The sequence below is a fragment of the Hypanus sabinus genome, chromosome 12 (assembly GCF_030144855.1).
Source record: "Hypanus sabinus isolate sHypSab1 chromosome 12, sHypSab1.hap1, whole genome shotgun sequence".
Lineage (NCBI taxonomy): Eukaryota > Metazoa > Chordata > Chondrichthyes > Myliobatiformes > Dasyatidae > Hypanus > Hypanus sabinus.
Window position 1 is genome coordinate 84,790,684 of NC_082717.1, and position 25,746 is coordinate 84,816,429.

The 25,746-nt window shown below is 40.1% G+C and overlaps 1 protein-coding gene across 2 annotated transcripts in view; it reads left to right on the forward strand.

The window, feature by feature from the left end:
* Positions 1–25,746, forward strand: part of rmnd1 (required for meiotic nuclear division 1 homolog) — a 126,079-nt gene that overhangs the window by 2,847 nt on the left and 97,486 nt on the right. For both annotated transcript variants that reach the window (XM_059986338.1, XM_059986339.1), the window contains exon 2: positions 17,339–17,767. In XM_059986338.1, coding sequence (XP_059842321.1) covers positions 17,357–17,767 — 411 coding nt within the window. In that variant the 5' untranslated portion in view covers positions 17,339–17,356. The remainder of the gene's footprint in view (positions 1–17,338; positions 17,768–25,746) is intronic.

Here is a 25,746-nt window from a genome sequence, read left to right on the forward strand (position 1 = left end):
CAGGAGTTCAGTCTAGTCATGACCAACTTCTCAAAGCATTTCATCACTGTAGATGTGAGGGTTACCAGGTGATAGTCATTAAGGTAGCCCACATTATTCTTCTTAGCCACAGGTATAATTGTTGCCTTTTTGAAGCAAGTGGGAACTTCCGCCCTTAGCAGTGAGAGGCTGAAAATGTCCTTGAATACTTCCGCCAGTTGGTTGGCACAGGTTTTCAGAGCCATACCACGTACTCCATCGGGACCTTCCGCCTTGCAGGGGTTCACTCTCTTTAAAGACAGCCTAACATCAGCCTCTGAAACAGAGGTCACAGGGTCATTTAGTGCAGCAGGGATCTTCACAGCTGTAGTTGTGTTCTCCCTTTCAAAGCAAGCATAGAAGGCATTGAGTTCATCTGGAAGTAAAGCTTCACTGCCATTCATGCTATTGGGTTTCGCTTTGTAAGAAGTAATGTCTTGCAAACCCTGCCAGAGTTGTCGTACATGCATTGTCGTGTCCAACCTTGTTTGAAACGGTCTCTTCGCCCTTGAAGTAGCCCTCTGCAAATCATGCCTGGTTTTCTGGTACAAGGCCTGGGTTGCCAGACTTGAATGCCACAGATCTAACCTTCAGCAGACAACGTACCTCCTGGTTCATCTTTTGGTTTGGGAATGTACAATAAGTCTTTGTAAGCACACACTCAGCAACACAGGTTTTAATGGAGTTGGTAACAACTGCAGCATACTCATCCCGGTTTGAATATAAATCCCTGAATACAGTCCAGTCAACCGATTCAAAGCAGTCCTGTAGGTGCCTCTGTGCTTCCCTTGTCCATAACTTCTTTGTCCTCACTGCTGATGCTGCAGTCTTCAGTCTCTGCCTATACTCAGGGAATAGAAGTACAGCCAGGTGATCAGACTTCCCGAAGTGAGGGTGTGGAATAGCACGGCAGGCATTCTTGATGGTGGTGTAGCAATGGTCCAGTATGTTATTTCCCCGGTATTGCAAGCAGTCTGTTGATGGCAGTTGCTTAGTGATTTTTTTTCAGACAGGCCTGGTTGAAATCTCCCAAGATGATGGTGAAGACGCCAGGGTGCTCTGTTTTGTGCATGTTGATCCCATTACTCAGATCATCTGTAGCCTGCTTGACATTGGCCTGTGGTGGAATGTAAACTGCCTCAGAGAATGACCTCAGAGAACTCCCGTGGAAGGGAAAAAGGAGAGCACTTTATTCCAGGTCTGGTGAGCAGAATTTGGACAGCATTGATCTATTTGTGCACCAAGAAAATTGATCATGAGGCATACTCCTCCACCTCTGCTTTTGAGAGACTCTGTAGATCTATCCTGGCGGTGTAGTGTAAACCCATCGATCTGGATCGCTGCATCCGGTACGGAAGGGGTTAACCAGGATTCTATGAAACTAGGGACACACACGGTCCTAATGTCTCTGATTCAGCACCCTGGCTCTGAGATCATCAATTCTATTCACCAGAGACTGCACATTCTTCGGCAAGATAGTCGGTACAGGGAGTTTAAAACCCCATTTCCTTAAACGCACTTGTAACCCCTCTCTACACCTGCGCTTCCTCCGTGGGCACTTCTGACCACCATTAGTGTTGTTTCTGTTGGTTTGAAGCACTGATAGTTCATTTAAACGCATTAAGGCATCTTTGTTGACTGTTCTGACGTTGGAGTCAGTTGTGCTTTTTAGCTGTATCAGGCTGAAACAGGAATATCTAATCGTATCCATTGAGAGTACTGCTGCTACTCGAGTCGTGCCTAGGCGTCCCAGAAGTAACAGTCTAGGACATGAATACTGATACTTTGTCTGATAATCACCTAAATAGTCACCTGAAATTTTGGAACGTAAACAGAAACTCCTGAACAACCAGTCAGAGGATCTTTTGAACCATCTGTAGGTGTGTCAGAAGCCATAATATCTGCCTTCCATATATTGCTGAACTTCCGGTGCCACTGATATATGATCACTCCTCCTCTTAGTTTTTCTCTGAACACCCAAATCAACCACAGACAAAGGGAAAAACCATGGAGGAGTGACAGAAAGGGGTACACTGGGACCATATTCCACATTAAGCATCTCGAGATTTTGTGCCCGTTCATTTCCTATCCACCCAAAACTGAAAACCTTACGAATGAAGTATTCCCAACACTACTAATGTTGCCAATATTGGATGACCAACTTTATGTCATCTTACACTAACTCAATAAACCATTACTAATTGGAACCTGTGTAAATGTAAAGGTACTTCACCCATTTCACCAGCAAGGCCAAAATTGGTGATTTAATAGCACCACAACATAATTTCATTGCTGAGCTTGAACTTTATCTGGGGGCTTTAAGTCCACTGGAGAGGCTGACCCATAAGCTGCACATCCATAATCAAAGACAGATCTGATTAAAGCGATATACATTTGTTTAAGTGACCTCCTACTCATACCCAGCTAAGCATATTAGAAGCTTTTATTCATTCACATGCATCTTCCATGTTAGCTCTGTGTCCATATGTATTAGGATGTGCTACGATATAACACCCTTTTAAACAGCACTGCAGATCCACATTCAAAAAATGCTGGCGGAACTCAGCAGGTCAGGCAGCATCTATGGAAATGAACAGACAGCTGACATTTTGGATGAGACTTCACTAATGCTAGAAAGGAAGGGGGAAGAACAAGAGGGTAGTATGTGAAGCTGGGTGGGTGTTGGAGGGGTAATGAAGTAAGAAGCTAAGAAATGATAGGTGGAAAAGGTAAAGGGCTGGAGAAGAAGGAATCTGATAGGATTGGAGAGTGGACCATGGGAGAAAGGGAAGGAGGAGGGGGCACCAGGGGGGAGGTAACACTACAATAAATATTTTCAAAAGTGTTGCTTCCGCAGAACGTTTTTGTGATTATGATAGACTGCTTGATGCTGAACACAAATATAACTTCAGACTATTTGTATCGTGTAGGAATTTGGAGTAACAAGAAATTAAATTTTATTGAATATAATGTTTATTAAATGCTGATGCTTTGCAATAGTTCAACTAAGCTGAAAATGTTTTGTTGGTGATTTTCATTTGTACTCAGTGTCTGAGGCTTCTCACTTAAGTTTTTTTTTAAACTTTTTTTATTGCATTTTTAAATAGTTACAAAGTAAAGTATGAAAAAAAATGTATATAACCCTTACCCCCTTCCCTTAACCCCTCCCCCCTAACTGCCCTATAGAAAAAAAAGAGAAAGAAAGAAAAAAAAAGAAAGAAAGAAAGAAAGAATGCCTGGTTGTTGGAAGATCTCCACATGCTCCATGGAATTCGTAATAACTTTAATATGTATATTTATTTCTTTCCCCTAATAACCAATTGTTTCATCTTCAGAGTATCTATATATTTAATCCTGTCTTTTGTAAATAAGGGCTCCAGATTTTCAGAAATGTTTCATATTTATCTCTTAAATTATAAGTAATTTTTTCTAATGGAATACAGCCATAGATTTCTTTCTTCCAAGAGTCTATACTTAAATATGTATCTGAATCTGCTTTTTCATAAAATCACAAACATCTTGACGTTTTAGTAGAATTGGATTAAATCTCCATCTATAAATTGATTCTTCTTTATCTATCATTATCATTGTCATTATTAAAGGAGAGTGATCAGACAATATTCCACATTTTTCACCCTATCTTGAGTATTTGTTGATAATAGGAAAAAATCTATCCTTGAGTATGTTTTGTCTATTTGAATAAAATGAATAATCCCTTTCTTTTGGATTGATTCTTCTCCATATATCAATCAAATTTAAATCTTTCATCAATGATAGAGTTAATTTTGCTACTTTTGATTTTGTAATAGCCTTTGTTGATCTATCTAAAACTGGATCTAAACAAAAATTAAAATCTCCACCTATTAATATTTTATCATGTGCATTAGCCAAATTCAAAAAGACCTCCTGTATACATTTTACATCATTTTCATTTGGTGCATAAATATTCATAAGAGTCCATAGTTCTGAAAAAATTTGACAATGTATAATTAAATATCTTCCTGCCGAATCAATTAATACATTTTGTATTTTAATTGGTAAATTTTTATTAACCAAAATTGCAACTCCTCTTGCCTTTGAGTTAAATGAAGCTGCAATAACATTTCCAACCCAGTCTCTTTTTAATTTCTGATGTTCTATATCCATTAAATGAGTTTCTTGTAAGAAAGCTATATCTATTTTCATTTTTTTTAATATATGTTAAAATTCTTTTTCTTTTTATTGGTCCATTAAGCCCATTAACATTAAAACTTAAAAAATTCAATAAATTAGTCATTATTTTTATTTACGTTACTCCAATCTATAATAATACCTAATCTTTCAACTTTCATTGTATCCTGGGAAATCTTTTTAGAAGTCTCCATGTTGCTATGTGTGTCCCCACCAATCATCCAGGCAAAAGAATAGAAGAAAAATAGAAAATAAAGAAAAAAACAAAATACCCCCCTACTAATGTTGTGAAAGAAAAAAAAACACAACATTACCCCCTTCTATTGTACGGGTCATGGCAATCGCCATGATTACACACGTGAATCCCGTAGTAACCGATTCAAAGCTCCCCAGCCCCCCCCGCAACTTAAAAAGTATATATATATAAAAAAAACATACTATTCTCAATTAATATTTCTAAAATTTTACTTTTCTCCCTTATATCATCCTTAAATGTCCATCAGTTCCATTTGCTTTCTCTGTCTTCGTCTATAACCGTTACATTTAGAAATCTCTACGTTAATTAGCGAAGAGATGGAAGTTTTTGTGCGAACACCTCCGCATCTTGATAATCAAAAAAAATCTTTTTCCCTCCTCCAAAAAAATTATCAATGTTGCTGGGTGACGCATTAAAAACTTATAACCTTTTTCCCATAAAACATTTTTAGCTGGATTAAATTCTTTCTTTCTCTTCAAAAGAACTTATATCAGGATATAACTTATATCAGGATAAAAAAGAACTGGTTTCTCTGCTATCATCATCATCTTCTTTTAGCACCCTGGGCAGCCGCCCTCAAAATCTTTTCTTTATCCTGGTATCTTAAACATCTTATCAAAATTGATCGCGGATTTTGATCATCTTGAGATCTTGGTCTTAAGGCTCTGTGCACCCTTTCAATCTCAATTAAAGTTTCTTCTCCCATTTCAGGAATCCATTTTTGAAAAAAATTTATTGGGTCTTCTCCTTCGGTACCTTCTTTAAGTCCAACAATTTTAATATTGTTGCGTCTACTAAAATTTTCAAGCTTATCAATTTTTCCCACGAGTTGTTTTCTTTCTGATGTCCAGGCATCATTATCATCTTCCATCTTCTTCATTCTTCCATCCATTTCTTCCATTTTGACGTCCAAATCTGTAATTTTCTTTTCCATTTTTTCCTGTTTCTTTGTCATTTTATCAAACATAGCCTCCATATTTGTTATTTTTTCTTTAATTACTTTTTGGTTACTTTTAATTACTTTTAATGCATTTAATTTTTCTAATTTATGCATTATTTGCCTCAAAGTCTTTTTTGTATTTTCAGAGGAACTTTCATCTTCTTCTCCATCTTCGTCTGATTTTTCCAGAGAGTCCGGCTCTCTCTCAGACTCACTTTCACTGTCGGTTTCAGTCATTGCTGGGTTTTGTAGTTCTAGTTGCTCTCTTTTGCGCATGCTCGTTCCTTTACGCTTGCGCAGTTCTCATTGATCTTTCCCTTTAGAAATGGCCGATGCTGCCGCGGTCTCCTTTTCTGTTTCACCGGTGGTGTGTTGTACCTGAGTCCGTGGTTCTTCAGTAGAAGTAGGCCTTGATTCTGTTCCAACTTGAGCGGTCTTCGCGGTAGTAATTTTCTTCGTCCTCTGTTTATGAGGCATAGCTTAAAACAATCCAGAGTAATTTATAAGTAAAAAAGTATTAATTAACTTTTCTTCACTTAAACATTAATTTATTAACTTTTTTACGGGAGGGCTGGGTTCCAGCGTCTCGATCCTACGTCATCACGTGACGTCCCCCCAGGCTTCTCACTTAATTGTCCATCAGTAATCAGCCAGCATTGATGGATTCCAGTTGCCCTGATACCATTTCTCCATGACCACAATGTCCTGGTGAAATCATTCATCATGCTCGTCACTGACAGTGTCAAGATTTGCAAGGAAGAATTCTAAATGGAAATGCAGAAAATGAATCTTTAATGACAGTGTTGCACTTAATGGTTTTGTATCCTTCAAGCATGTTGTCAAACAGCTGCACATAGTTTGGTGCTCTGTATTTGCCAAGAAAAATTTCAACAACAAGCTAGAATAACTTCCATGTGATTTTCTCCAGTCCCACTGGAAGTTCTTCAAATTGCCTGTCATTGATGACCTGTTTGATCATGGACCAACGAAAATGCCTTCCTTAATCTTGGCTTCAGTTATTCAGGGAAATGTCTGTCTCAAATATCAAAATCCTTCACAGAAATGTTTGTGTCTGGTGACGGCAGATTCCATCCTTGCAGTCTTGAACCCTGTAATTCTGACATACCCAAGTCTCTGACCAGGGCATTTAACTCAGATTGAGTTATCGGATAAGGCTCATTCAACATAAGGGGTTCAAATTCTATATCAGTGTCATTTTCAATTCCTGGCTCATGCATTATGGCCTCCTCTGGACTCCATGTCCTGTTTTCTAAGACCTGTCCTACCACGCAACATCTGCCCTCCCTAAGCATGCCTGGACAAGATAGGAAACGTTTCAATTTACATTGTGGGCAACATTTTAATTGACTTGAATTATGAATTGAAATAACAAATACAAGTGATTACAGAAAATTGTGCATGATAGGGAAATTTCATGGTGATTTTCATTATCAACAGTCCAAAATCTATAAAATACACCCATGTATTCAGGAAGCAAAATCTTTGGTGTCCATTGTAATTGGTAAATGAGGAGAAGAGAAAAGGTAAGAAGGTAGGTGAGGGGCCAGAGTGGAAAATTGAAGAAGGGAGAGGGGAATAAATTACCAGAGGCTGATGGCACAAACATCGATTTCTCCAATTTCTGGTAATATTTTCCCCTCCCCCTTCTCTCTTCTTTAATTTTCCACTCTGTTCCCAGAAATTTATCAGGATCATATCACAAAATTTAGATTGTTTTTGGAAAGGCATGACATGGTAAATATTTGAAGATATTTGTTTCTCAACAGATAAATTCCACTGGCCATCAAGAATAGTGTTAGATTAATAAGGACCAAGCTATAATACTAACAGGAATATATAGAAGAGTCAAGACCTTGATGAGGGCTCTGGGCCCAAAACATCAACAGTTTATTCATTTCCATAGATACTGCATGACCTGCTGAGTTCCTTCAGCATTTTGTGTGTTTCCAGTAGCTGCATAATTGCTTGTGTTTCAGCTTCACATTCAGAGTTATTTATCACATGACCCAATAGGATTGCCTTGTTGTTATTGTTCAGTGGAACAGCGTGAGAATGCCACTATCGGTCTCTTTGGTCACATCAAGGCTTCTGTATTTTTGTACTCTAAACTCTTATCAATAGAGCCCAATAAAATTTTTTCCTGACTTTAATCCTTGTTGTAAGTGGGTATAAACTTGGTTATATGAACTTAGTTTCTCTGCACATGTTCTTCCTGTTAGATATCAGATTGTTTCATATTAAATTGCATTTTCCTCATTCTTGCTTAACTTGCCTGTATCCCCTTGCACGTGCCTTTGCTAGCTGCACATTGTTCACTTTCTTACCTAGCTCTTCTCATGGTGTTGCCCTGATTGGATTACGACATTATACTCCGTCTTTTCATGATTAAAATAAGTCGTAAGCCCATGAGGCATAGTACTGCTCCTTATAAGACCAGTTAGTAATAAGGCCCTCCATAGGTCAGGGTCAGCCATGGATATTGCATCTTAGCTGTCTACATGATATGCAAGACAGGACAGTACAACATGGAGCCCATGCAGCAGGTTCTCTATCGATCCATTCAGCTGATGAATCCAGAGGAGTGGCAGAGACACTATTGCTATCAGCGTTGGATTGCGTTAGTAACTCCAGCTCTGGATTTTTCCTTGGGGGTGGGGGGGAATACTCCCAAAGCCGTTCCCAGGAGTTAGTATAGACACAAGGCTATGCAGGCTTAAGATCAAGATTTTCTTTCTTCTAGATGAGCTGCCAACCACTGTTGATGAGGCCCATCTGTCCGAAGTGACTGGCTTTAGGCACCAGTAACCCACCTTTGTCCCTCCTTCCGTCAGTAGAAACAGTTCCACTGGCTTTTCCTTTCCACTGCACCCAGTTTCCCACCACATTCCCCTCCTAGTAAAATCTAAACCCTCAATTGCCTACTTCATATAATCACCTTTTGTGTGGACCTCATCAAATGAATTTTGAAAATTCTATTATTCCACATACACTGTACCAACATATCCCCTCTTCTAGCAATGTTCTCACAGCATTCAGTGGTATTAAGCAAACATAATTTTTACTTCACAGAAGTGTGTAGATTTTGCCTAATCATATCACGTCTAAGTGTCTCAATCCCAGATGGCCAATCTCCTTTCCTGAGATTAATGACTCCTAGTTCTAGACTTGGCAGGTAGGGAAACAGGCTCACAGCATCTATCTGATTAAAACCCTCTTAGAATATTACATGTTTGAATGAGATCATCTTTATTTCTCAATTTCAGACAATTTGAAAGCATTCAACTTAATCTCATGAGAATTCCCTTGTATCACAGAAATGAGTCTTAAACTCACTCTTAAGTAAAATATATTCTTTCCGTAGGTAAGATGTCTAGAACTAATACACCATTTTCTTCCTGGGTATTAACTTCTTATTTGTGTAATTGATATCTAGATATCAACTTTTTCTAGTCTTTTGCCTTTTAAAAAACCATCTGGCGTTGTTAATCTTCCAGTTAAAATAAATGATTTCGCATTTCCTGAATGATTCTCCATCAGCCACCACCTTGCCCAGTCTCTTAACTGTTATTTTGCAGTTAACCTTTTTCCACAATGTACTTCCCACCTATTTTTATATTGTCAAAAAACGTGGTCCTTCATCTATGTTGCTGAATAGATTGTAAGTACCGTAAATTCCGGACTATAAGCCGCTACTTTTTTCCCATGCTTTGAACACTGCGGCCTATACTACGGTGCGGCTAATGCATGTTTTTTTTTCATGCCGCCAAGAACATCTTGCCTCGTAACAGTAGACCAATAAAATTGATGAGTAGTTCACAGAGGTCCAATGAAATTGTACGATAAATCAAGTGCACTTTCACAATTAAATTATTGTAAATCAGTCATTTGTACTCACCCTCATCAACATGGAAAACACTCGAAGAAAAGCATATGATGCAGCTTTTAAGTTAAAGGTGATCAATCTGGCGGTTGAAGAAGGAAATCGAGCTGCTGCACATAATCTTGGCATAAATGAATCGATGGTGAGACGGTGGAGACGCCAGCGTGAAGAACCGAGTCAATGCAAAAAGACGACAAAAGCTTTCAGAGGTAATCATAGCAGATGGCCCGAACTTGAAAACTTTCTTGAAGGCTGGGTTAACACACAGAGAGCAGGCGGCCGCGGTGTTTCCACCGTACAGATCAGACTGAAGGCTAAAGCAATCGCCACCAAAATGAAAATCGAAGATTTTAGAGGTGGCCCATCATGGTGTTTTAGATTTATGAGATGAAAAGGCCTGTCCGTCAGGGTACGCACGACTCTGTGTCAGCAGCTCCCTCCCGACCACGAGGAAAAACTTGCTAATTTCCGCACATTCACTCAAACAAAGATAGCGGAGTATTCCATCGGGCCAGATGGTATCATAAATATGGATGAAGTACCTTTGACGTTTGACCTGCCTCTCACTCGGACTGTTAATAGAAAAGGTTACTCGTCCATCACACTGAAAACAAGAGGCCATGAGAGAACGCATTTTACTTGTGTTCTGAGCTGCACAGCATCCGGACTAAAGCTTCTACCGATGGTGATTTTTAAGCGGCTGACAATGCCAAAGGAAAAATTCCCAAAAGAAATCATGGTGAAAGTCAATAAGAAAGGTTGGATGATGGAGAGTCTAATGAAGGATTGGCTGAGAGAGTGCTACGCCAAATGACCAGGGGGATTTTTTCACAGAAAGAAACGGCGCTGCGCGTTGAGTGGGAGGCTTGGATGACGAGCAGCGAGAAATCCTTTACCAAAACAGGACGCATGCGAAGAGCATCTTTAACTCAAGTCTGCCAGTGGATCCTAAATGCGTGGAGCTGTGTCACAACATCCACCATCACCAACGGGTTTCGAAAGGCTGGACTGCTGCGTGATGAAGAGAACCACGTGCGCTCAAGTGAGAGCGACAACGAAGAGACTGAAGTGAGTGACGAGATCCTGAGGTTGTTCAATTCGGACACTGAAGAAGAGGACTTCGATGGTTTTAGTGCGCAGGAGGAAGATGAAGAAGGCGATCAGTAACTTTTCCTGGTAGGCTGCAGTATATATATTTTTTTTACCAGTCGTTAGGAGATATTGGAATGTTGTTCGTGCACTGTTCAGTAAAAAAGTATACGCAACGTAATTTGTGTGTTACCGATACGTATGTATATTTAAAAGTAGCTGTGTTACAGGCACTTTTCGAAAAAAAGCATTTGCAATATGTATTTGTTTATGTTACCATACGGATTTAATTAAAAGTTAAAAAATCCTCATGTGTAATATCTTTCTGTGTAAATATCTCATATTACAACGTGGGACACCTGCGGCTTAAAATCCGGTGCGGCCTGTACAAATACAAAATTGATTTTCTTTCTAAAATTAGAGCGTGCGGCTTTTAATCAGGTGAGCTCTGTAGTCCGGAATTTATGGTAGATGTTCAAGCATTAATACCATAGCACTCACGTTGCATCCTGATATTTCAAAAAGTGAGTCTTTTATCCCTTTTTGGGGGGGATGGGGAATCCAATCCCCAAAATCACAAATCTTAATTTTGTCCAACAGCATATTGCTTAACAATTCATTTCATTGCTTTTGAAAATCTTAACTATATCATATTCTCCCTTCTCTATTGTGAGAACAAAATATTGTTACTTTACTGTAGATATTAAAAGGCATTCAATATTCAAAATGGTTGATCTTTACCATATTTATCCTCCTATTAGATTTGTCAAACCATATCAAATGTTTTTCCAGGTGTTATTACATATTATAACATTTTCCTTACCACTGTTGCAAGACTAATTGGCCTCTGATTCCTTATTTTCTGTTTTCCTGCACTCTTGAATAGAGGAATAGACTTGCTGTTCTAAACCAGGGGTCACCGACCTTTTTTGCACCGTGGACCGGTTTAATATTGACAATATTCTTGCGGACCGGCCGATAGGGGGGTGGGGTGTGGTGGTGTTAATCACAAGCAGAATATAGGTGGTAAGTCAACTATAAGTCATTTATAAGTGGCTAATACACTCAGTTTTGTTTCTAAAAGGGTTTATCTAATGATTTTAATATTAAACACAGCGCATATTTTCCTTGCATGAATATAGTGATAAGTCAATTATAAGTCAATAGCATCATAACATTTTAAGTAACGTTTGGATATTAAACACACAGCACATATTTTCCTCGTTTGAGCATATAAAATCATTGCAACACACCAATATCGCTGAATCAGTGGGAGCCCTGGGCTTGTTTCCCTGCAACAAGATGGTCCCATCAAGGGGTGATGGGAGACAGCGATACTTGAAGGAGGTTCCTTATGTTCAATCTATTCCGCAATTTAGTTTTCGTGGCTCAACGCACTTGCTTCTGTCCCGCTTGCTCAAGTTTTTTCTACTCAAAAAACTCCGGGTTTGCCTTTAAGTGCAGGGTGCTTGGACTCAAGGTACCGAAGCAGGTTTGAGGGCTTCATTGCCTCATTGGACAGCCTCCAGGCCTGAACTCCAGCCTCCTGCCCACCCGCCGCCAGACGCCTTGGCCAGGTACAGCAGGGGTGAGAGGTAAGGGCCAGAGGTCCCCATGCTGGGGCCGTGGCAGTCGCAGTCCGGAGAGAGCAACTGACCGAGTGAGGAGGAGTGTGACAGGGCGTGTGCCCACCCCTCCCCCCATAGGTAGGATCTATCGGCCAACAAAAGTTTGGCTCAAGGGATGACCTTCAGTAGATCGTAGCTGCTCTGCTACTTATGAATCTCTGAGCCCGAATTAAGTCGTCTGCGAATATTTTAGCACCGGGTTCCCATGAATATTCGGTGTGCTAAACAGGTTTAGAGGCAGCACCCATCTGTCCGCGCTCCAGGCCGGTACCAATGGCACTTCTCGCCAGCGAGGCAGCCAGTTACCTGAGGCCAACCAGTGATCCCTGGTGCAAGGGTATCACTGTGTTTAGGCGACTTATGACCTCGCGTAGGTAATGACCTTGAGTGCATTCAAGTTCAACAGTGGGCGTGACCGGGAATGAGGAAAGGTGCAGCTGACTCATATCATTTCATACCGCCAAATCATACCGTTTCCTAGCGGCCCGGTAGCCCAAGCTTTGCGGCCCAGTGGCCCAAGCTTTGCGGCCCAGTGGTTGGGGACCACTGTTCTAAACAGCTATTCAAGTATTAAGAGTACCCTGGAACATCGAAGCCAATGTATCCTCAATCAATGTAGTCTCCTCTTTAATGTACAAGGATATATCCTAGATGACTTGTTAACCTTTAATGTCAATAAATCACCCAGGCTATATCCTAGAACTTTAAAGAGGAGAGTTTTTTATGCTCTACAGAATTTTTTATACTTTAAGAATATATACTTGTTGAGAATTATCATGTTTTAAGTGTCAATTATTACAAGCACTATTATTTTGAGTCATAGGGCCGCATCGCATGAAAAAAGGCCCTTTGGTCTAACTTGTCCATCTGCCTAAGACTGCCATCTGATAACCTATTTGGCCGTGTTTGGTTCACATCCCTCTAAACCTTTTCTGTACACCTCCCAGTCCAAGTGACTTCTAAATGTTGTAAGTGGTTTTTTTTTGCCATTTTACCTCTATGAGAAAAAAATCATAAACTTAAGACTCCTAGTTTTGCACTTAAAGTGTTACATTCAATCTACTATTAGCACTTTTCCACAAAGAATGTTTAACTGTAGGATTACTAATTAACACCTGCACATTACAGTTTACGAATTGGCCTGTTCAATAGTTGCTTCCTTGTCACATTTGCTTTGCTCACTGATTTAAAAAAGAAAGTAGCTGCCCAATCAAAGCCCTTCTCTCTTTTGTCTTATTTTGGTTTTATATTCTTTCTAACATTAATTGTTATCAAGGTCCTATAAATTATTCCCACTAATGTTTTCCAACTTTTAGAAGTTCTTTAGCTCTACCCTTATTGCATCTACAATTTCCTTTCTGATCCCCTAAATTATGAGAAAGTGCCTTGCCTTTAAATTTTGTGACATTTTATTTATTTCCTTGAGTTAGTAGGACAGGGCAGTCTGGTCCATTAGCAGTTATGTGGCTGCAGCCACACTGAACATTGAGTTGATATTTCAGAGCAGAGATTGATTTATTTTGACAGTGAATATTTCTTTCTGGTGTTCTTTCCACTGACCTTGCCAAGAAGCAGAAATTCTTTTAGTTGCAACTGATATCGGCCCTTAAGTATGAAATTATGGCTGTCTGGTATGCATAAATGACTATGTTTTATAATCTCATAAAATTTTATATTTGTTTGAAAAAAGTTTATCTGTTGAAAACTTGGAATAACTACTGCTGTACTTAGTTGCTATTAATAACAAGTTAGACCTGTACTGATTTTTACTAATCCAAAAATAAAATACTGCTTTGTGTTGGAAATCTGAAATAAAAACAGAAAATGCTGGAAATAATCACCTGTTAAAGAGAAACAGGATTAACATTTAGGATCAATAACCTTCCATCAGTATTTTCTATTTTTATTCTAGTTTCTGGTGAAATTACTGTACTTCCAACTACTTTTATATCTGATTTATCTACTTCCTGTCTTTTCTGACTCTGAGTTTCATGTGATGAACTTCTATGTTAATTTACAGAGTGCCTGGTGTTAGTTGCAGTATTACTGTTGGATATAGAAAACTTGTAAAGATAATGGCTAATTGGTTTATTATTGTCGCATGCACCAATATACAGTGAAAAGCTTTGTATGCCACCCAAACAGATCATTTCATACAGAAGTATATTGAGAAAAGCACAAAAGAAAAAACAATAAAAGAATACAGGAGTCTTTGATTATGTTGCCTGCTTGCCTGAGGCAGCAGGATGTGCAGATTAAATCAATGGAGAGCAGGTTGGTTTTTGTGATAGTCTGGGCTGTGTTCATAGTTCTCTGATTTTTTTTCACTCTTGTTTTTTTTTAGGAGTCTTAGGCAGGGCATTTGCCATATTGTGCTGTGATTTGTCCCAATAGGATGCTTTCTGAGGTGCATCTGTAAAAATTGATGAGGTTTATTGGGAACATGCTGAATTTCCTTATCCTTTTAAGGAAGTAGAGCTGCTAGTATACTTTCTTGTAATGAGTAGAACTTTTGGCGTCATTTTGCAGAATGGTTCCATCAAGAGTTGTAGAAAGTTCCTCCCACAGTCCAAAGACATACCGGTTAGTAGGTGAACACAAGGAAATCTGCAGATGCTGGAAATTCAAGCAACACACACAAAGTGCTGGTGGAACACAGCAGGCCAGGCAGCATCTACAGGGAGAAACACTGTCGACGTTTCGGGCCGAGACCCTTCATCAGGACTAACTGAAAGGAAAGATGCTAAGAGATTTGAAAGTAGGAGGGGGAGGGGGAAATGCGAAATGATAGGAGAAGACCTGAGGGGGTGGGATGAATCTAAGAGCTGGAAAGGTGATTGGCAAAAGTGATACAGAGCTGGAGAAGGGAAAGGGTCATGGGACAGGCAGCCTCGGGGGAGGGGGGGAAGCACCAGAGGGAGATTGAGAACAGGCAAGCAACTAAATATGTCAGGGATTGGGTGAGAGGGGGTGAAGGGGCATTAACGGAAGTTAGAGAAATCAATGTTCATGCCATCAGGTTGGAGGCTACCCAGCTGGTATATAAGGTGTTGTTCCTCCAACCTGAGTGTGGCTTCATCTTGACAGTAGAGGAGGCCATGGATAGACATATCAGAATGGGAATGGGACGTAGAATTAAAATGTGTGGCCACTAGGAGATCCTGCTTTCTCTGGCGGACAGAGCATAGGTGTTCAACGAAATGGTCTCCCAGTCTGCGTCGGGTCTCACCAATATATAAAAGGCCACACCAGGAGCACCGGATGCAGTATACCACACCAGCTGACTCACAGGTGAAGTGTCGTCTCACCTGGAAGGACTGTCTGGGTCCCTGAATGGTGGTAAGGGAGGAAGAGTAAGGGCAGGTGTAGCACTTGTTCCGTTTACAAGGATAAGTGCCAGGAGGGAGATCGGAGGGAAGGGATGGGGGGGACGAGTGGACAAGGGAGTCACGTAGGGACCGATCCCTGCGGAAAGCAGAAGAGGGGGGAGTGAAAGATGTGCTTGGTAGTGCGATCCCATTGGAGGTGGCGGAAGTTACGGAGCATTATACATTGGACCTGGAGGCTGGTGGGGTGGTAGGTAAGGACAAGGGGAACCCTATCCCGAGTGCGGTGGCGGGCGGATGGGGTGAGGGCAGATGTGCGGGAAATGGGAGAGATGCGTTTGAGAGCAGAGTTGATGGTGGAAGAAGGGAAGCCCCTTTGTTTAAAAAAGGAAGACATCTCCTTTGTCCTGGAATTAAAAGCCTCATCCTGAGAGCAGATGCGGCGGAGATGGAGGAATTGTGAGAAGGGGATAGCCTTTTTGCAAGAGACAGGGTGGGAAGAGGAATAGTCCAGGTAGCTGTGAGAGTCTGTAGGCTTATAGTAGATATCAGTAGATAGGCCGTCTCCAGAGATGGAGACAGAAAGATCAAGAAAGGGGAGGGAGGTGTCGGAAATGGACCAGGTAAATTTGAGGACAGGGTGAAAGTTGGAGGCAAAGTTAATGAAGTCAACGAGCTCAGCATGTATGCAGGAGGCAGCGCCAATGCAGTTGTCGATGTAGCGAAGGAAAAGAGGGGGACGGATATTGGTATAGACTTGGAACATGGACTGTTCCACAAAGCCAACAAAAAGGCAGGCATAACTGGGACCCATGTGGGTGCCCATGGCTACACCTTTGGTTTGGAGGAAATGGGAGGAGCCAAAGGAGAAATTATTGAGAGTAAGAACTATTTCTGCTAGATGGAGGAGAGTGGTGGTAGAGGGGAATTGGTTAGGTCTGGACTCCAAAAGGAAGCAAAGAGCTTTGAGACCTTCTGGTGGGGGATGGAGGTAGATAGGGACTGGACATCCATGGTGAAAATAAGGCGGTGGGGGCCAGGGAACCTAAAATCGTTGAAAAAAATTCCCTAATGATATGAACATAGGTGGGAAGAGATTGAACGAGGGGGGATAAAACAGTGTCAAGGTATGCAGAAATGAGTTTGGTGGGGCAGGAGCAAGCTGAGACAATGGGTCTACCTGGACAGGCAGGTTTGTGGATCTTGGGTAGGAGGTAGAAACGGGAAGTGCGGGGTGTGGGAACTATGAGGTTGGTGGCAGTGGGTGGGAGATCCCCAGAGCTGATAAGGTTGGTGATGGTAATGGGAGACAGTGGCCTGTTGCTCCTTAGTGGGGTCATGATCAAGGGGTAAATAAGAGGAGGTATCAGAGAGTTGTTGCTGTGCCTCGGCCAGGTAGAGATCAGAGAGTTGAATTAGTAGGTGAATTAGTTATTATAAATTGTCCTGTAATTAGGCCAGGGGTTAAATCAGTGGGTTGCAGGGCGGTGGGTTTTGAAGAGCCTGATGCACCTAGTATATCTAAATAAATAAAGTAGCAGTTTCTTTTACAGTATAAAACTTGAGAAAGCCATGAGAAAAAAGATGAGAATTCTGGACTTTCACAAGCAACATTTAGAACATAGAAACATTTGAAGATGTCATTTTTTCGTCATAAGTTAGTCCACATTGAGAAATAAGATTTCATTCAAAATAATAAAACTTTGCAATGGGTGCAAACATTTCAAATCCAATATCTTGATGTGGCAACATGTAGAATGAAAATATAAGTAAAACACTTTAGTGTTTCTCTGAAACTTAATGCACTTAGTGACTATATTGTATTCAGCAATTCAGAGGAATACTTTTGATTTACATCACTAACAAAAGTGTTGGTTCAGTTATGTTTTTTCTCCTAATTTGAAAAAGATACTGCTTTTGGAGTACGGATAAGTGATTGGAGTGTATGCAAGAAAAGCTGTCTGTTGTGAGGAATAGAAATTCTCGAAGTAAATCTTTTTCTATCTTTAGGTTGCTCATCCATCTACAATGGCTGTGAGATTGGCCAACCCGTTGAAACAATCTCAATTCTTCATTAAAAGAACTTGCTATTGGAGCTTCCCTCTTGGATATGTTCAGCAACTCAGGATCAGGCACCTTGGCTGCTATCAGAGAGATTCTGCATGCAGCCCATTTAAAAACAGAGGCAGAAAATCTCTAGACTATTGTTTAGCAACATGCCATATAACACGGGAAGAGACAATTTCTACACGAATGGTACATCATCAATCCTTGTATCATGCACCCTTTGCAAGCACAAGGAGCCGGGTTTATTCCACTGCAGCACGTGAGAATCAAGTAGCTGTGAAACAGAAAGTACAGTCACCCAAAAGACCACTTAAAGGGCCTCGGACCAAACAACCATCCAGGACCAATCAGCCAAGAATCGTAGATGTACAGGTAAATAAAACGCTTTAGGTTTTCTCATTTACAGACTGTGTTTTAGATTTTGTCTGGTACATGATCCATAAAACACAATAATGTCAGTCAATTAATTATTTTAGTCTGATTTTTGGTTGTCACTTTATATTGGAACTCTACTTATGGGAGTGTGGCTCATATTCTAGGTTGAGCCACCAGATGGAGTACTTCTCTGTACTCTTGCGAAGTTCCACATTGAGAAGGAAAGAAGGGTGCTGATTTGAAAGTGGCAATTGCTATTTGGATGATCACTTCTCAAAATTATGTTAGTAGAGAATTACAACCATGTATGGCACAAATGGTAAAATATTCAGCCCAAGGATCCATGCAGACAATGGCCCATGTTTTTGCTCTTGTAATCAAAGTGATAAATGACAGGATTTGATCCTGACATATGAAGAACAAGGATTCAGGATTTCATGTTTCAAGATTATTTATTGCCATTCTTCAGTGCACTAATGTAAAGGAGAACAAGATTATTGTTACTCTGGATCCAATGCAGCATAAAAGAAAACAAATGAGCATAAAAAACACAACAAATATAAATATAAAAGTAATCCTATAAAACAAAATTTACTAGTATCTGAACATAGTCGCAGTGTGTGTGTATACCGTTATTTAAGAAAAGGTGTGCTAACATCGGCAAGGGTTCAGAGGAGGTTCACCAGAATGATTCTGGGAATGAAAGGATTGACCTATGAGGAGGCTCTGGGACTGTACTCACTTGAATTCCAAAGAATGGGGAGGAATCTCATTAAACCTATTGAGTGCTGAGAGCCTTAGATAGAGTGGATGTGACAAATATGTTTCCTTTAGTAGGGGAGTCTAGGAACAGAGGACACAGCCTCAAAATAGAGGACTGTCCATTTAGAACAGAGAGGAGGTGGAATTTCTTTAGCCAGAGGGTAGTGAATCTGTGGAATTCCTTGCCACAGGTGGCCAGGTCTCTGGGTGCATTTAAGTCAGAGGTTGATAGGTTCTTGATTAGTCAGGGCATGGAAACTTATGGAGAGAAGACAGGAGAATGAGGTTGAGAGGAAAATCAGCCATGAAGAAATGGTGGAGTAGACTTGATGGGCAGAATGGCCTAATTCTGCTCATGTTCTTTGGTCTAAAGGAGGTGTGGTGGCGTTACTAGTCAGGGAAAATGTCACGGCAGTGCTCAGTTAGTACAGATTGGAGTGCTCTTCGTGTGAGGCTTCATAGTGAGGAATAAGAAAGGTATAATCATGATAATGAGACCACTCAACAGTCCACGGGATTTACAGGAGAAAATCTGTAGAGAGATCACAGATAGTTACAAGAAATATAAGGTCGTGACAGATGATTTTAACTTTCCACATACTGTATGACTGGGACTCCCATATTGTAAAAAGACTAGATTGGAAAGAGCTTGTCAAGTTTGTAGAGGAAAAGTTTCCTCAGTCAGTACATAAAAGCCCCATCTAGAGAGTGTGAAATAATAAATCGGCTATTAGGGAATGAGGCAGGGCATGTGACACAAGTTTGAGTAGGGGAACACATTGCACCTAGTGACCATAATACTACTAGTTTCAAGTTAGTTATGGAAAAGGATAAATCTGGTCTAAATTGGAGAAAGGCTAATTTTGCTGGTATGAGAAAGGATCTGGCAAGTGTGGATTGGGATAGGTTATTTTCTGGCAAAGATATACTTGGTAAGTAGGAGACCTTCAAAACTGAACATTTTAGAGTACAAAGTTTGTATGTGCCTGTCAGAATAAAAGATAAAAGGTTTATGGGACCTTGGTTTTCGAGAGATACTGAGGGCCTGGTTAAGAAAGAGTAAGAGGTGCATAGCAGGTATAGACAGGCAGGAACAAATTATGTTCTTGAGTAGTATAAGAAATGCAAGAGAACACTTAAGAAAGAAATCAGGGAGGGTTAATGAAGACACAAGTTTGCTCTAGCAGACAAGGTGAAGGAGAATCCTAAGGGCTTCTTAAGATATATTAAGAGCAAAAGGATAGTAAGGGACAAAATTGCTCCTCTGGAAGATTGGAGTGGTTACCTTTGCGTGGAGCTGAAAGAGATTTTTTTTGCATTTGTATTTGCTTGGGAGACAGACACAGAGATCATAGCTGTGAGGCAATGCTGCAGCGAGGTCTTGGGTCCTATACAGATTACAGAGGAGGAGGTGTTTGCTGTCTTGAGGCATATTAGGTTGGATAAATCCCCAGTCCTATCATGCTGTTCCCTTGGACCCTGTGAGAGGTTAGTGCAGAAACTGCAGGGATCCTGGCAGAGATACTTTAAACAACCTTAGCCATGAGTGAGGAGCTGGAGGATAGCTAACATTGTTCCGTTGTTTAAGAAAAGCTCTAAGAATGAACTGGGAAACTTTAGGCCAGTGAGCCTGACATCAGAATGGGACAGTTATTCAAAGGTATTTTAAGGGACTAGATATACAAGTATTTGGATAGACATGGACTGATTAGGGGTAGTCAGAATGGCTTTGTGAGTAACAAGTCATGTCCAGTCAATCTAGCGAACAGGAGGAAATCTGCAGATGCTGGAAATTCAAACAACAACACACACAAAATGCTGGTGGAACACAGCAGGCCAAGCAGCATCTATAGGGAGAAGCGCTGTCGACATTTCGGGCCGAGACCCTTTGTCAGGACTAACCGAAAGGAAAGATAGTAAGAGATGCTACTCCCTATAGATGCTGCCTGGCCTGCTGTGTTCCACCAGCATTTTGTATGTGTTGTTGTTCTAATCAATCTAGAGTTTGTTGAGGAAGTTACCAAGAAAGTTTATGAAGGCAGGGCAGTGGATGTCTACATGAACCTTAGCAAGGTCTTAAACAAGGTCCAACAGGGGAGGCTGGTAAGAAGGTTCGGTCACTTGGCATTCAGATGAAGTAGTAAATTGGATTAGAGGTTGGCTTTGCAGGAGAAATCAGAGAGTGGTGGTAGGTGTTTCTCTCTCTGACTGGAGGCCTGTGACTGGTGGTGTGCCACAGGATTGGTGCTGGGTTGCTTGTTTGTCATCTGTATCAACAATCTGGATGATAACTTGGTAAACGGGATCAGTAAATTTGTGGATGATACCAAGACTGGAGGTATAGTGCTAGCAAGGAAGACTATCAAAGCTTGCAGTGGGATTTAGACCAGTTGGGAAAATGGGCTGAAAAATAGCAGGTGGAACCGTGCGTGCGAGGTAGAACCAACCAGGGTAGGTCTTACACAATAAGCAGTAGGGCACTGAGGAGTGTGGCAGAGCAGAGGGATCTGGGAATACAGGTTTACAACTCCTTGAAAATGATGTCACATGTATATGGGTCATAAAGAAAGCTTTTGGCACATTGACCTTCATAAATCAAAGTGTGAATACAGGTGTTGGGATATTATGTTGAAATTGTAAAGGACATTGGTGAGGTCTGATTTGGAGAATTGTACACTGTTTTGGTCACCTACTTACAGGAAAGATGTAAATAAGATTGAAAGAGTACATAAAACATTTGAGAGAAAGGTTGAATAGGTTTGGACCTTATTCCCTAAAACATAGAAGATTGAAGGGAGATTTGATAGAGGTAATGTCAAAGTCAAAATAAAATTTATTGTCAGAATACATACGTATCACCATGTTCAACACTGAGATTACTTTTCCTGTGAGCACACTCAGCAAGTCTATAGAACAATAACTGTAAATAGGATCAATGAAAGAGCAAGAGCATAGAAGACAACAAACTATACAAATATAAATAAATAGCAATAAATAATGAGAGCATGAAATAACAAGATAAAGAGTGCTTAAAATGAGATCAGTGTTGTGGGAACATCAAAAATAGAATGAGTGTGCTTATCCTCTTTTGTTCAGGAGCCTGATTACGACAGGTATAGTTAGGTTAAATGCAGACAGGCTTTTTGCACTGAGGTAGGGTGAGATTACATCGAGAGGTCAAGGGTTAAGGGTGAATAACCCTTTCACCAGGACTCTTACAAACTTGGCTCATTAGATAACTCTGCTGACAACCATGTAATTCAGCGATGAGGCCACTTTTCATAAACAATATGCATCTAGGTTGGTATGATTTAGGGTTCAACCAAACAGGAAAGTTGGAATGTTCCGATTAAGGAGCATTGATTGTGTAAATACTGCTTCATGTAAAGTTATCATTTGTTAGAAAATTAACAGATTGTATATCAGCATAAACTTGTAAAATGATACATTTGCCAAATTTACAGTTTCAGAATAAAGAAAAGAACAATATTAGGATCCATTAAAGTTAAACCAGTCCATTGTGCACAGAAACATTGGAGCTCATTTCTGGAGTAGTGAAAATGTATGGCTTTACTCACAAATGAAGCCATGGTCTGTTTGAAAGCACCTGCCACCGCACAAGCTTCCCTCGGAGACCATCACGAATGAACTGGCTCTCTCAGGATATTGGCCTTTCCCCTTGGAGCCATTCATATGCACAAAGCACTTGCAATGGGGATTCACCTTCCAATGGCATTCTGTTGTGTCTTCTCTTGTGTCCCGCTCTGCAGCTCCCACCAAGCAAACCCCAAACCAGACTATTGCCCTCAGAAATCTGATTCCGCCCAGCTCTCCCGAATATTCCATAGTAAATGTTCCTTATCTTTAGTCAAAGCCAAAACAATAGTCTATGAAGGTTACTAACAGGACACACTGCGTTTGCAGAAAACTGCTAAAATAAAAATACATCACAACATAGCAGTAGAAATCTTAACCAGGGCATTACAGGTGAAAGGTGAAATGTTTCTGGAGAAATGTATTCACTCAAAGGTGGTAAAAGTGTGGAATGAGATGCCAGCGCAAGTTATGGATGTGGGGACAATTTTAACTTTTAAGGGAAATTTGGATAGGTTTATGGATAAGAGGGTTATGTCCAGGTGTAGGTCAATGGGTCTGGGCAGATTAATGGTTTGGCACAGACTAAATGGAACGAAGGGCTGTTCCTGTGCTGTGCTCTATGACTGACTAAACAAAATCAACTGGATGTTTCTTTTTCAAGTCGGGTTCTTTTCTCTATCGAAGGATCCCACATGAATTGGAATATCGGTAGACAAGATTCTCATAAACTTGCACTAAATTAGAACCTTCAAAAATCAGAGATAGGGAAACTGAGAGTGATGCATTTACAGTATTGGGGCCTGTGTATGTGAGAAAGGCGAGTTAAAGGTGGATAGGTTAAGCTGGCATGTGTTTGGCTGTAACTTTGAGTAGAGAAATTTAAGATTATTCTCATAAGTAATTCTCTAGTTCAGGATCCAAACGTAAAAAACTGTTGCCCGCTACGGTCTGCTTCGAAGTGTGCTGCTATAGAGCCTATTTATGTATATGGACCAATTGCCCTATTATTCTCTAATAGAACATCTTTTGAATCTAGTGCACATATATAGGTTATGTGGATTCATCCAATGTGATTTTTTTGTTTTCCTTCCTCTGTCACTGTAAACATCCAGCTGAAATCCAAGCAGCTTCTCGAGTGATTGTGACAGGGATTTCCATTGAAATTGTGACGCAACACTGGAATGCAAATTACTCAAGTATACCTAGAAGCTTCTCCTTTGTTTTCCTAAATATAGAACTGAGTGAATAGAAAGAAACTCAGAATAAAGTTTATTATCACTGACATCTGTCTTGAAATCTGTTGTTTTGCACAGCTGCACAGTGCAAAGCATAAAATCTGCTGTTTAGTCAACTGTAAATCCAGACCTGTGCCCTACACACATCATGAAAATAATTTCTAGGGCATAGGTCATTTTGCACAGACTGCAATTCAAACACAAATGCGCATCTTTGACTCTACAAGTACATGAAAATATCATGAGAATCATTGAACTGTTAGTGACAGTTTTAGAAACCTATGAGCCTCACTTAAGGTAATTTTTTTTAAAGAGGGGAATTCCCTGCATGGTGTGAAACCATTGAACATGATCTATTATGCTTCCATTGTGAATCTCTAAATAAAAAATAAATATGAACAGGTGTAAATCTTAAAATACCATTTGAAATCTTAACATTAGCCAGTGTAATTGATGCTAAGCTATAAAACTTAACAATTTGAGCAACATAGATTACTCACAAACTGTCATAAACATTTAACTATTTAAAACATTTGTAATGCATCTAGCTATAGATTAAATACATTTAAATATCTCCTTGGGAAGAAGAAACTCTTGAATTTGATTTTCATGTAGAATTCTCAAGTAAGCTTTATACATATTCTGAGAACTATCACTTAGTGATTTCTCTCATATACACTGAGATCAAGTCAGAACTGTTTACTAGCATTCCAAGGGTTTAGGTTTTGCCTTTGTATAAATTCCAAACTTGATACTTCTTTGCATTTGCTAAATAAAGATTTTAAAGATTAAAGATTAGCTTTACTTGTCACGTACTTTGAAACATACAGTGAAATATGTTACTTGCGTCCAATCAAATCAGCAAGGATTGTGCTCGGGGCAGCCCGTGAATGTTGCCATGCTTAGAGTGCTAACATAGCATGCCCACACAGTATGTCTTCAGTATGTGGAAGGAAACAGCACAACTGCAGGAAACCCATGTAGTCACAAGAACTTATAAACTCCTTACAGACAGCGATGAGAATTGAACCCTAATTGGTGATCATTGGCAGCGTAAAACAATTTCTCTGATCGCTCCGCCATCCTCTACCACACCATATGTTTGTGGCAATTGCAGGTTTCCTTTAGTGGCCTATAAATTCTTGAAGGCAGTTAGATACTAATCAGTGTAGTACTTTTAGATCTTTATCACTTTGAGGCAAAGCCCTGAGCCTTTTATTTTCCAAAGTGCATGAAGCCCATGTCATTGTGAGCAGTGGAACTGATCTTGTACATACAAATGTAGTAAGTCAGGAAGTGGAGGAGGATTTTGGAGTGTTGGGGAGAGATGAGTAGGGGTTTGCTTGGGGTGAGGAAGGTGATCAATAGGAGAGAAGATTGGAGGGTGGGGTTGATGTGGAAATGATGGAGGGGGGTGTAGTTAAAGGACACGTTAGATAGATTGATTTGGGTGGGGATTAATCAAGTGTGCTGCTGTCAGTTTCCTCATGAATTCTCAACCAGTTGTACCTCAATGCTATATTTCTTGACTCTCTATAGTCTCCAAATGTATTTTTTCAAAGTATTACATAAACACAGGTTGATGTGACAACACTGCATACAAACTAAGAATCAGGAAACCGTGTCACGTCATCAATTGCTTAATTTATTCACTCATTTTCCAGTGGTCAAAGGGATTTGCTAAAATCATTTAGTCTGGGAAGAAATATGTTTAGGATATCTTGAAGTGTATCAAGAGTACAGTTAATGTGAATCAAATACTGTGCTTTTATTTTTAAGTTATTGGAAATGTGCTGCAGTAATGTATTCCTTTGATTTGTGTCCATCAATCACTTTGCCTGTGTAACTTAGGTAGTTCAAAATGGCTGTTAAAATAGTAATGGAGCATAGGTTCAGAAATAACCTTTTATAAGCACTGGTTAGCCCTTTGTAGGACTGTGTTCAGTCCAGTCACAAAGTAAGAAAATAAAGACCGTGTTAGGAAAAGTTGCTCCAATAGCTCAGGGGATATGAGGCTTAAATTATGTGGAAAGAATTGAGAAACTTAGCTGTTCATCCTTAGAAAGATGCAGACTGACAGGGTTCCTGATTGAAAGAGAGAGATCCACTATTTTCAGGTGTATTCTGAAGCCAGTGGTGGCTGTCAGCTAAGGAGCAGATTATGTTCCTTGACAAAAGCAGTTGAGGTGAGATGAAGAAATAGTTCACGTTGCGAGTTGCTGTGATCTAGAATGCTGAAAGCAGATAGAAATGGATTCAGAGATAACTTCCATTAATAAATTGGAAAGTCTAAAACAATTGTCACGTGTGAGCAAATTTGAACACAAGTTATTACAGCCTCCTGTAGTTTGCATTTGGGCCTAAAAGGGTAATTTTGCAGTG